This window comes from Phocoena phocoena, chromosome 17 (assembly GCF_963924675.1).
Source record: "Phocoena phocoena chromosome 17, mPhoPho1.1, whole genome shotgun sequence".
Taxonomy (NCBI): domain Eukaryota; kingdom Metazoa; phylum Chordata; class Mammalia; order Artiodactyla; family Phocoenidae; genus Phocoena; species Phocoena phocoena.
In genome coordinates this window covers 39360465-39373711 of record NC_089235.1, presented here as the reverse complement: position 1 = coordinate 39373711, position 13247 = coordinate 39360465, and the positions used below count along the sequence as shown (strand labels likewise).

The following is a 13247-nucleotide window of genomic DNA, read 5'->3' as shown; positions in this document are numbered from 1 at the left end:
TACCCTTCCCCCTCCCCATCTCATCAAGTCCATTCTCTAGTAAGTCTGTGTCTTTATTCCCATCTTGCCCCTAGGTTCTTCATGACCAGTTTTTTTTTTTTTTTTTTAGATTCCATGTATATGTGTTAGCATACGGTATTTGTTTTTCTCTTTCTGACTTACTTCACTCTGTACGACAGACTCTAGGTCCATCCACCTCACTACAAATAACTCAATTTCGTTTCTTTTAATGGCTGAGTAATATTCCATTGTATATATGTGCTACATCTTCTTTACCCATTCATCTATCGATGGACACTTAGGTTGATTCCATGTCCTGGCTATTGTAAATAGAGCCGAAATGAACATTTTGGTACATGACTCTTTTTGAATGATGGTTTTCTCAGGGTATATGCCCAGGAGTGGGATTGCTGGGTCATTATGGTTTTAATTTATATTCTCTTAATGACTAATGGTGTTGAACATCTTTTCATATGCTTATTTGCCATCCGTGTATCTTCACTGGCATAGTGTCTCGTCAAATGTTGTGCCTGCTTAAAATATTTAGCAGTTTGGCTTCTGTTGTTGAGTCATAAACATTCTTTATATAGTCTAGATTCAAGTTCTTTGTCAGATATATGTTTATAAATATTTTTTCCCAGGCCATGGCTTATATTTTTATTTTGTAACAGTGCCTTTTGAAGACCAAATTAAATTTCTTTTTTTTTTGTGGTACGCGGGTCTCTCACTGTTGTGGCCTCTCCCATTGCGGAGCACAGGCTCTGGACGCACAGGCTCAGCGGCCGTGGCTCACGGGCCCAGCCGCTCTGTGGCATGTGGGATCTTCCCGGACCGGGGCATGAACCCGTGTCCCCTGCATCGGCAGGCGGACTCTCAACCACTGCTCCACCAGGGAAGCCCGCCCCTAAATTTTTTTGATGACATCTGATTTACTGACTTTTTTCTTCTATAATTTGTGACTATTTTGTGTATTAAGAAGTTTTTGCCAAGGTCACTAAATTTTTCTATTTTTTTTTCTCCCAGAGGTCTTATAGTTTTAGCTTTTACAGTTACGGCTATCTAATTGTTTAAACACTATTTATTGAAAATATCATTTTCACATTGAATTGTCTTGGCAGCTTTGTCAAAAATCAAGTGACCACATATATATGAGTCTATTTCTGGACTTTCTTTTCTGTTTCATTGATCTCTTTGTCTTTATAGCAATACTCTAATGTTTTGATTACTGCAGCTCAATAATAAGACTTGGAATCAGGTAGTGTAAAGGTCCTCGCTTTGTTCTTTTTCAAAACATTTATTTTGCATTTCTATATAAATTTTAGAATTGAATTTGTCTATTTCTACCCAAAAAATCTATGCAGATTGTGATTGAGATTGTGTGAATCTATAGCTGAATTTGGGGGAGAATTTACATCTTAACAAAACTGAATTTTCCAATCCATGAATATGATTATGTCTCCACTTATTTAGGTCTTCTTTACTTTCTCTGAGCAATGTGTTTTAATTTTCAATGTATAGTTCTTATAGAATTTCCCCTAAGCATTTCATATGTTTGTGCTATTTTAGATATTTAAAAATTTTAAATTTTTAAGTAATTCCAGGATGTGGGAATATAATTGATGATTTTTGTATATTGATCTTGTAGCCTATAACATTGCTGACCTCACTTGTAAGTTCTCTCTCCCTCTTTTTCTTACGTTTTCATAGATTTTCTATATAGACAGTCATGTTGTCTGTGAATTATAGGTTTTCTTTCCTTTCCAGTCTGGATGGCTTTTATATATTTAGCTTGCTTTCTTAGCGGCTAAAGCCTTCAGGACAATGTTGAATGAAGGTAGTGAGAGCAGAAACAACTTGGCTTGTTCCTAATCTTAGGGAGATGGCATTCATAGTCTTTCACCATTAAGTATAAAGTTAGCTATAGGTTTTTTTGTAGATGCCCTTTATCAGACTAAGGACTTTATCTTCTATTCTTAATTTGCTGAGAGGTGTTTTTTGGGTTTTTTAAATTAGGAACGGGTGCTAAAAATTTCAGGTGTTTTTTTCTGCATCTATTGAGACGATTGTATGGTTGATTTGGGGTTTTGGTTGTTGTTGTTTGGGGGGGGTGCGCAGGCCTCTCACTGTTGTGGCCTCTCCCATTGGCGGAGTACAGGCTCCGGACACGCAGGTTCAGTGGCCATGGCTCACAGGCCCAGCCGCTCTGCAGCATGTGGGATCCTCCCGGACCGGGGCACGAACCCGTGTCCCCTGCATTGGCAGGCGGACTCTCAACCACTGCGCCACCAGGGAAGCCCTGACTGGAATACTTTTAAACTTATTGAGACTTGTTTCTTTCAGTACTTTAAAGATATTTCTCCTTTGTGTTCTGGATTGTATTGTTTCTTCTTCGTTCCTTTGAATGTCATGTGTCTTTTTTCTCTGGATGTCTTTACAATTTTCTTTTTCACTAGTTTTAAGTAATCTGAGTATTATATGCCTTGGTGTAGTTTTGTTCGTTTTTCTTTTTCCTAAGATTTGTCTGTCTTCTTGGATCTGAGGATTTAGACTTTTCATCAAATTTGGAAAAAAGTTAGCAGTTATTTCTTCAAATATGTTTTCTCTTTCTAATTCAGTGTTTGCGGCCACTATATGGAACATAACTACCATGAGTAATGACAACCTACTATGTTTAGTATTCATTTCTACAGAGAAGTCATGAATTGAGAACTTGAAGGATGCTTTAGCATCCTTTTTGACATTTTGGAGGGTACCTGTGGAGTGGTAATACTTTTGGTAGTTTAACTCATACTTATATCTAACCATTTCCTAGTCAACTTTAGTATTATATGATACAGAGATGAACTTTATTGCTGCTCATCCAGGGGCCTGCAGTTGTGTTCTCATGTCAGTCATTTTTTCCATATTCTGACAGGAACTCATGCCAGGCTCTCCACCAAGCACACGGGCTTTGAGGAGAGAGTTTACCACATCCCAGTCCGCATCAGTGATAGCGGTCGGCCACCCTTGGAAGGGACTGTCTCTTTATCAGGTAGATATTTTGCTGCAGGCAACTTGGGATAATGTCTGTCAATATGGTAGTTTGTAGGAATTCTTGTCTTTGAGATGGGATTCTACAATTGTTCGCTCGCAAATTTACCTACAAAATATTGTTCTGTTTTTCAGTTACTTTCTGCAAGTGTGTGGAAAATAGGTGTTTCCAGCCAGCAGGTCACATGCCTGGGATACCTACTGTGGGCATCACAGTTGGTGTACTCCTTACCACCTTTTTGGTCATCGGTGAGTATAATTTCTCAGATTCAAGGATTTCTGTTCTGGGCCTTGGAAACATAAGCTCACATCAGGGTCTGACTTCATGGACTGGTGTGGGGCTGCTCAAATGGCAATCTAGGCAATAACCAAGAATATAGATCACCAGTAAACCATATCCAACTTTCCTGACTGGGAGCTACTGCTTTAGTACCACCCTCTACCTCTCACTGCCTTGCTGGTTAGGTTGGGAAATACAACATAAGAGGCTTTAAAGAATAAATTATTGTACGTTATGATTAGTTACCAAGCTTTCATGAGGAAGGAGAAAGAAATGCAGTAGCTGTGCCTCTGCTATGTGTCAGGCACTGTGCTTGGTGGGGAACACAGTGACAGATGTACACAGATCCATCACGCACAGAGCTTATGGTCTAGTCTGCCATTGTTGGAATAGGTAGAAGCTAGCCTTCTAGTGGAGATGCTGGCATACCTGAAATGTTGCAGAACTCCCCTTTTTATGTTTTGTGACTGTGGGCCTTGATTCTTTATTATCTCAGAATAATTCCACTGCATCACAGGCCTCTCTCTGCCATGGCCCCTGGCCTGGTTAGATAGCAGAGTTCCCTGTCTTCTTTTTTGTAAACAGCTCAGTGCCTACTGTAGTCCTTACCCTCTTTCAACTGGTGTCTTCACCACAAGTTAAGTATTAGAAGTAGATACTTCTTCTGCCCATTTTTTAATTGAGTTGTTTGTTTTTTTGCTGTTGAGCTCCATGAGCTACTTGTATTTCACCAAAGAAGACATATAGGTGGCCAAGAGGCACATGAAAAGATGCTTAAAATCACTAATTATTAGAGAAATGCAAATCAAAACTACAATGAGGTATCACCTCACACCAGTCAGAATGGCCATCATCAAAAAATCTAGAAACAATAAATGCTGGAAAGGGTGTGGTGAAAAGGGAACCCTCTTGCACTATTGGTGGAAATGTAAATTGATACAACCACTATGGAGAACAGTATGGAGGTTCCTTAAAAAACTAAAAGTAGAACTACCATATGACCCAGCAATCCCACCACTGGGCATATACCCTGAGGAAACATAATTCAAAAAGAGACATGTACCACAATGTTCATTGCAGCACTATTTACAATAGCCAGGTCATGGAAGCAACCTAAGTGTCCATCAACAGATGAATGGATAAAGAAGATGTGGCACATATATACAGTGGAATATTACTCAGCCATAAAAGGAAACGAAATTGAGTTATTTGTAGTGAGGTGGATGGACCTAGAGTCTGTCGTACAGAGTGAAGTAAGTCAGAAAGAGAAAAACAAATACCGTATGCTAGCACATATATATGGAATCTAAATAAAATGGTTCTGAAGAACCTAGGGACAGGACAGGAATAAAGATGTAGACGTAGAGAATGGACTTGAGGACGTGGGGAGGGGGAAGGGTAAGCTGGGATGAAGTGAGAGAGTGGCATTGACATATATACTCTACCAAATGTAAAATAGATAGCTAGTGGGAAGCAGCCACATAGCACAGGGAGATCAGCTCGGTGCTTTGCAATGACCTAGAGGGATGGGATAGGGAGGGTGCAAGGGAGACTCAAGAGGGAGGGGATATGGGGATATATGTATGCATATGGCTGATTCATTTTGTTGTACAACAGAAACTAACACAGCATTGAGAAGCAATTATACTCCAAAAAAGATGTACTAAAAATAAAAAGTAGATTCTTCATCGATTCACCTGTGTAAAGGGGTTTATAGAGTTCCACATCCTTTCTCTTTTAAAGGAAGAGCTGGGATTATTCTAGGTCTTCTTAATTGCTCTCTTGGCATCTGGTCTTTTCTGCCACCATCCAGTCTACCACATTGGACTCTGATTCACAGCTCTAAAAGGGATCTCATTTCCTTATACTCTTCCATTCGAATTCCTCATTATTATGGCATAGAAGGGCCTTTGTGACATGACCATTATGCATCCTAATATTGCATGGTGACCATCATTTCTCTTTGAGAACCACAGTTTGGTGCACACCTTTTATACTAATTGAGCTGGCTTTTGAGGTTTACTCACTTATCAAACTCCCCTCTACTTCTATGCCTTTTCTTATTCTATTTGTCCTCTCATCTTGAAAGGATTTTTGAGTTTTTATGCCATGGTTTTCTAACATGACCATTTACTCTCATAATTTTACAACAAGTTAAAGATTGGATGAGTTTGGTGATCTAAAGATAGAAGTAGTAGGATCTTGTAGTTTCATACCCTTACTTTTTTCAAAATAGGAGGGTTGGGATTATTGCAAGATTCTTAACGGGCTTCTGAGCATGCAGTCTTTTTTGCCATGATTCCTCTTGTAAACTTACTGCCAGGTTAATTTCTTAAAAACAACTTACTTTTCCAGATAAGTCTCTGATTTATAGTATACATAGTGCTAAAATGCACAATGTAATTTTGTAGTAGGTCAGAGATGGGGGAAACCAGAGAGGTTAGGTAGTGTACTCAAGCTGGAGCAACACGGAAGATGGCAAAGAAAATGTAATGCTTGATGTGGACGTGGTGAAAGTAGGCTTTAGGTAGGTGAATTGGTCTAAGAACAGCTTTCTGGTTTTTCTCATTGGACTACTTCCTCTAGGGAAGAGGAAGAAGAACTGGAATCAACATTTATTGACTGTGTCTGAAGTTCAGGAATTCTGTCTAATGCTCACACACTTAGTCTTCAGGGTAGCGTAGGCATTAAGTCCTATATTCCTTGATAGAGACCCAGCGATAGCCACCAGCTTCGACATGACTTGGGACTTGTTACATACTTACTGACAACAAGATAAGTGGTAAGCTTACTTATCCAAGAGAGCCCATGCCTAGAATCTCTTAATCACCAGGACAATGAAACTTTGTTGAACCACAAACAAAAATGAAATTATATGAGTCATTTTTTCCTATGCAGGTGCTACTTTATAAACGAATGTGACAGTACATTTTAAGACTCCATCTCTTTGACTCTGAATTTTCTCTTTTAGGTATAATTTTAGCTGTCGTGTTTTTCCAGATAAAGAAGAATAAAGGCCAACATAATGTTGAAAGTGCTCAGGCATCTGAAGTCAAGCCTCTGAGAAACTGAATGTGAAAAGGAGTGTTTTGAGTCTATGTACCAAGTGCTGTTTCAGTAACACAACCATTTAATCCCATAATTTTGCTTTTCATCCAACATGTGCACTATAATTTTTTATGATATACCTTCTTGCCCTTTACTATTTTATTACTCTTAGATATTTCATGTGCTGTAGACGTTAGAGATATTTTCCATTTTCTCATGACACTTTTCCACTCTGCAAAAGCCTTAGCTATTTATCCAAACACAAAAATGTATGTGCTTTTCCCTCTTAGGGAAAGAGGGGCTGATGAAATACTCTGTTCATTTTTTTCTTCATTAAGAGATCTATCAGTCATCCACCACAGCACATCCTGGATTCCATTTATGCTTTTTCTAATTCCATCCCGTGTCTCCTTCCTCCATATCTCCTTTGGTATTTCACTAATTTGAAAACATTTGTTGGAGGAAAGAACAAAGCTAAGTCTCAGGGAAAAAAATTAAAGCGCAGACCTGTCCCTTAGTTTGAACAGAAACTTTTTGTTGTTATTAGCCTCCTTTAGCCCCACGTGGCTTATGTTGCTTTTCGTTGGAGGATTTTGCACTTGGGAACAGCATGAGACCACTGCAGACCATGCAGAGGCCTGCTTCATAAACCCTGGTGCAAACACCAGCCACTACCTACCATGCTCACATGCTGTGCGTGTTTTCTTTATGTGTATATTAATAAAGTTTCGGTTATTATATATTTAACAGTAGAGGAAGATAAGGAAGCACAAAAGATGTAGTGACAAAAATCAAGAATAAACATTGGCTTTGGTTTTGTTTCTTGGATCTCTTTGTCTCTGCTTCCTGGTTCTCTGCATTTGTTGAGGGAAGGACTAGATAACAATGGTTATCTATCATTTATCAAAATTGCCTCCCATGTAGAATTAACCCATAAAGAGGGGGTCCACAATGAAATAAAAATTCCCTGTGCTCACGACTGTGGACTGGGGTGTTCGAGGCAGATACACTAGGAATTTTTAAATTTTAAATAAGAAAACCTTAGAGATTTGGAAGCATTTCGAGGCCCTGGAGCTGTTTTCTGGCTTCTGATTTGAGGCTTGAAAGCATTCAACATTACACAGCCTCTCAGAATTTTCAAGAATGTTTGGGAAAACAACTTGTATCTGAAAAGGTGCTCCTACAATGACGACTGAAGCAGGCCATGGAGTTCTGTTTTTCATAAATAATCCTCTTTGAGGGCTTTTATTATATTTTTTTAAGGCAAAAAAGTAAAACAAAAGAAAATATCCGAACTCTATTTCTAAGACCTCAGTGTTACTTTCTTGTATTGATATAATGTTATCCTGTGCTTCAGGATAATATTGAGCTCTCTTACCTGTTTTCTTTCCACACAAGGCTCGTTGGAAATCTCATAATGGGCGAGGTTCTCTCTTGTCTCACCATACGCTGAAAGACAAAACAAGAAAACAAAAATCTAAGAGCACCAACAGCAGATTATATCCCAACCTAAGGAATGGTTTAACTTTCTCAGCAACTTCTGTAGGTATTTTCTTGTGTGTTTTTGACCAAGAGTGACTGTGATATGACATTTAGTTCACTTAAAATTGCATCATTGCTAGCCCTGCTTATTTTCCGGAAAGCACTTTATCATTCCTGAAAGACTGAGGCAGTCCCAAGGCAGGTCTGCTCGGAGGGCTTAGGGATGCCTCCTGCCTCAGTTCAGGGTTGTTCTCTCTGGACCAACTTGTATCACCGAATAATAGACTGATCACACATAACCTTCTCGTCTAAAATCACTCATTAGTATTCACATTTCTTGTGCTGCTCTTCCTCCGGGTGGGCCTTCCCTCTAAACCTTCTCTTCCTTCCATGACCAGACCACCCATTCCTAAAGGCTTAAAGACCAATTTATAGACTGGTCCCTTTGGGAAGCCTTCTCTTAGGAAACTACAGGGTACCAGGCCACTACTTCATCTAAACTACCATACTGTGGTGAGGAAAATTCTAGGATCTATTCCCTCTTCTGGTAAAGATGGTTCCATTTCCACTGGAAAACATCCTCCCCTCCCCTTCACCTGGCTCTTCTACACCTAGTCTGTATAGTTTGAGTAGAGTCAACTTCCTGTTTTCCCCCATCTCCCCATCTCTCACTTCTAGAATTGTGTTGAAACTCTTAGAAAATAGCTCTCTTTAAGTGGAATTTGCTAAACTAGTAGAAAATAAACTCAGAGCATTCTAGTTACCACAAAAGGTAAGCCTACCCCAGAACAAGGACCACACAGTTGAGAGAAGATTCTGAAGATGTTGAGTGCCTGGATCCAGCTGTGCCTGAAGGCAACCTTGCCCTGGACTTTCCTATCCTGTGAGCCAGTACATTCCTTATTACTTAAAGCTCAATATATTTCTGCCCTTGCAACCAAGAGTGCATGTTTGTGCCATTCTTATGGACCTTAGGTTCTACAGTTAGGGCCCATTTGATCTCCTTAACTAGTCTGGGACTTCTTGGAATCCTCTCAATGTCTCTATGACAAGTCTTGGCTCACAGTAGCTCCTCTATAAGTTTTTGAAGAATGAATACATGAAATAGCTGATTCATGTAGGCCACTTATGCTACTGTCATCTTAGAGCCACCCACCTGACAAACTTGAAACTAATCCACTCTCTGTTTTTAGTTACAGTATCCTCAAAGAGGCATTAAACTCCCACTTCACTACACTCCGTTTCCCTACATACAAACTCTGACGCTCCGTTCAAATATCCTCAGAGCTGAATGCAGTGGTGAATGAGGCTGTGAGTGACAAAGCCCTCAAGAATTTCTGGATGGTTAAGAAATAGCAGGGAGAGTGAGAGGGTCTCAGGGTGGGGGTGGGAAGTATAGGGGCAACTCCTGTGAGTAGCTATGTAGAAAGTCTCAGGGGTTTCTGGAGAGCAGTAAATTAAGAGTAGAGATCTCAGGGTGCTGGTCCATGGTCTAGACAACTCACAAGCAGGAAGCTGAGATTACCTCTGAAGCATCTAGGGCAAGAAGGAAATAATTTGTTTCCAAGATTCTGTATAATGCCATATGCATCACGGGAACTTGTTGAACTTGGAACCTTAAAAGTTACCTGAAAAGGTACAATATCTTACAATTTGATTTTAAAAACTCATTTAAACTGTCTTGAAATGTACAGTTCAGTTGCATTAAGTCCATTCACGTTGTTGGGCAATCACCACCATCATCCACCTCCAGAACATTTTCATCTTCCTGAATGAAACTCTACTCATTAAATAAGAACTCCCCCGGGCTTCCCTGGTGGCGCCATGGTTGAGAGTCCGCCTGCCGATGCAGGGGACGCGGGTTCGTGCCCCGGTCCGGGAAGATCCCACATGCTGCGGAGCGGCTGGGCCCGTGAACCATGGCCGCTGAGCCTGCGCATCCGGAGCCTGTGCTCCGCAACGGGAGAGGCCACAACGGTGAGAGGCCCGCGTACAGCAAAAAAAAAAAAAAAAAGAACTCCCCATTCCTTCCTACCTCCAGTCCCTGGTAACCACTATTCTGACTTTCTGTCTCCATGAATTTGAGTGTGCTAGGTACAAATGGAATCATACAATATTTGTTCATAATATCAATGTTTTAAAACAGGTTTTACAATAGTAAGAGAGAGAAAAATAGCATTCAAACCTAAAAGTTATCTTATGAGGAAACTCAAGACTAATGCTGTTTTTGATTTTGTTGCATTCAAATGTGTCACACATTGTATATACATTTTGCACACCTGCGAAGATATCCATACAATGTATACACAATGCAGGTGTGTTCTCCAAACACCACTCATTGCTCCTAAATTTCTTCTCACCAAAGCCTGTCTCATTCTGACTGAGTCCCAAGACTGTGGTCAGGTGTCGGATGCCCAGCTCTCTACCACAGGAGTGCTCAATGGGTGCAGGTTAGAAACACCTGGGGGAGTTTTTCAAAAATACTCATTCCAGAGCCCTACCCCCCAGCTGAGTCAGCATCTCTGGGCAGGGCGCCCTAGCTTTAATATTCTGAAAAAATATCCCCATGTGAGTCTAATGTGCAACCACAGCTGAGCTCCCTTATTCCAGACAATCCCCAGAGGGGTTAGTACCAGTCTGGTGTGGAATATGATCTTTTGTAGGCTCTGCATCAGCGTCTTTCTTCAGAACATCACCTTCCCAATCCTCTCAATTTTCGGGGCACCTTTAATCCTAACCAGGCCTGCTTAGACCCTTTCCCAGATGCAAACATGGGCCACGCCCCAGAGTTCAGGGAAGGTAGGAAGGGCTTTGTCAAGAGAGCCATTCCTTGGCTCATAGAGATCCTTCAGCTAAGAGCAGCCTGGTGGGTCCAGCCCCAGGTCACTCTTGCCAGCACATCGGAGCCTATGAACTCCAGCCACGAAGCTGAGAAGGAAGAAGTTGGTTTCACCTGCAGGAGAGCAGCCCCTTTGTAGACCAGAGCAAAAATTACTGTGAAAACACACGTTTCTGTAAAGTGACCTTCTTGTGCTTTTGCTCGGAGAACTGGCTATTTAAAGGGAAATTCCTGACAGTGTTAACAAAAATAAATAACATTTTTTATAACACAATTATTTCCCATTTTATTGGTTTTTCCACTTTTACCTCCTAGCATAGTTCAGGCTCCATTCGACATTTCAGAGTGACTATATGCTGTGTGTTAGTCGTGTGTCAGCCACCTGGGCCCTTAAGACAAGGAGGACGGCCTCCTGAGATGGTAGATAATTCTAAAGGGTAAGGGGCTGCCCTGGAATCCAGGGCTAAGAATGTCGATGGCTAAAGCACAAGTCCCACTTTAGGCCTCCACAAGTTATTTGCCACGAGCAGTCATTGGTTTCTTTGGACGGAAATCAAAACTCCCCTTTTTTTCATGTGATCCTTATCCTGGAAGGGCCGACTGAGTGCACAGTGGGACAGGAAGGGGTGTGACGAATGGCCGGTTATGGAAACAAGTGTTCATCTGATTGAGAGAAAGAGTTCTCATTTTTTCCATTGCAGCACTTGGGCTGAGGAGAAGTCCAGGATTTGGAGGGCTGCATTTGGAAGGGGAGGAGGGTATGCAGAAGGAGGTGGGAATAAAAATAGGCGCTGTGTGTACCCAGCATTTCAGTTAGTCTCTTGAATTAAGCACAGGACAAGGGGAAACAGAATATATTTTTAGTAACAGAAGTTAAACTGAGCCTGTTTGGCTCCTGGCCAAGAAGAGATCCCGGAGGCAGATTTCCGGGGGCTCTGCTCTGGGACGACCAGAGTCAGCCGTGGCCTTGGTTGGCGGTGGACGCAAAGAACCAGGGAAAGGTCCACTGTGGGGCAGGAGGATAGAGGCCCCAGCTGAGGTTCCCTGCTGAGTTTTGCCTTTTGTGGTGGGGTCTCAGACAGCCTTCCTGGGGCCTACGAGGGGGAGGGATTCCCCTGAGTAAGCAAAGTTGGCTTGGTGTATGCTCGCAGAAATCCCAGCACAGGGATTTTGACCCTGAGCCGTGATGGAAGGTTGATGGGTATTAAAGAAGAGAAGGGACTCAGGCCCATTATACAGCTCTGAGAGAGCCTGGGCCAGGCGGGAGCCGAGCCCCGAAGCAAAGACTGATGGAGGAGCCCATGTTCGGCAGAAACCACTGATCTTAGAACCCCTACTCTGCCAGGTCGCTGACTAAGGGTGTGATCCTGAAGGTGAAGATGGCCGTCAGCCAGCTCCTGCAGTGGGGGCCTCTTGAGGGAAGGTCTGAGCCTGACCCCCCAGGGCTGTCATAGTTAGTTTGCTGTTTTACCCTTTGCTTATTTTTCAGATATTTATCGAGCCCCCATCATGGCCAGATACTGAGTTGGTCACTAGGAACACAAACAGCAGTAGCTAATAATTCTACATTTATAATGTGCCCTGAACTATTCTAAATGCCTTACAAAATGTTGTCATTGAATTCTTACAACAACTGTATGAATGAGATACAATTATTATGTCTATTGTACAGATCAGAAACTGTGATAGAGAAAGCTTAAGCATGTAACTCGCTCAAGGTCACAAATAAACTATCCCAGAAGTCTTACTCTGAAGGTCACGCCCAAAGCTACCGTATTTCATCTAATCTATGGAGCCGAATATTGTAAGATGTGTTATTTTATGTGACACTAAGAAAGAAAAGAGCACTATCAGTTAGCTTTGCTGTACCATTATAGGATTGCATCCTCAACTTGAGATGTTAAAATGTGAAAAAATGTGAGTCTTGAGTTGACAGCTGTTACACAGAGACACTGTCTCTCTCCTCATGGGCTGCACAACTGCACAGAAGAGACCACCTAAACAGTCATCATGCAATGAGGTGAGCATCAGGTATCACCAAGGTGGAGCACACAGATTGCTGCGGTGATGAGAGAAGAGAGACCTTCACTTTTTTTTTTTTTTTGCGGTACGCGGGCCTCCCACTGTTGTGGCCTCTCCCATTGCGGAGCACAGGCTCCGGACGCGCAGGCTCAGCGGCCATGGCTCACGGGCCCAGCCGCTCCGCGGCATGTGGGATCTTCCAGACCGGGGCCTGAACCTGTGTGCCCTGCATCGGCAGGCGGACTCTCAACCACTGCGCCACGAGGGAAGCCCTAGAGAGACCTTCGCTTTTGCCTGAGGGTCTTGGGAAACCCATCACAGAAGTGACACCCAGCTGTGCCTTAGCGTTTCTCCAAATACAGAAGGGGAGGATGAAATGGGAAATCTGGGGCATTTTAAGGGCCATCGTTGATAATGAATGCTAATAATATAGCAATAGCTAACAATAGCTAATCATTAAGCACTCACTGTGTGCCAGGAACTGCCTAAGGGCTTTCTATGCATCATCCCATTTAATCCCCACAGAAACTCTATGAGAAAGCACTC

General features: G+C 42.0%; 1 protein-coding gene across 1 annotated transcript in view; it reads left to right on the top strand.

Moving 5' to 3' along the window:
- Positions 1-7177, top strand: part of CDH17 (cadherin 17) — a 98690-nt gene extending 91513 nt beyond the window's left edge. Inside the window, exons 16-18 of the mRNA XM_065895095.1 lie at positions 2915-3031; positions 3166-3279; positions 6282-7177. Coding sequence (XP_065751167.1) covers positions 2915-3031; positions 3166-3279; positions 6282-6382 — 332 coding nt within the window. The 3' untranslated portion in view covers positions 6383-7177. The remainder of the gene's footprint in view (positions 1-2914; positions 3032-3165; positions 3280-6281) is intronic.
- The last annotated feature ends 6070 nt before the right edge of the window (positions 7178-13247 follow it).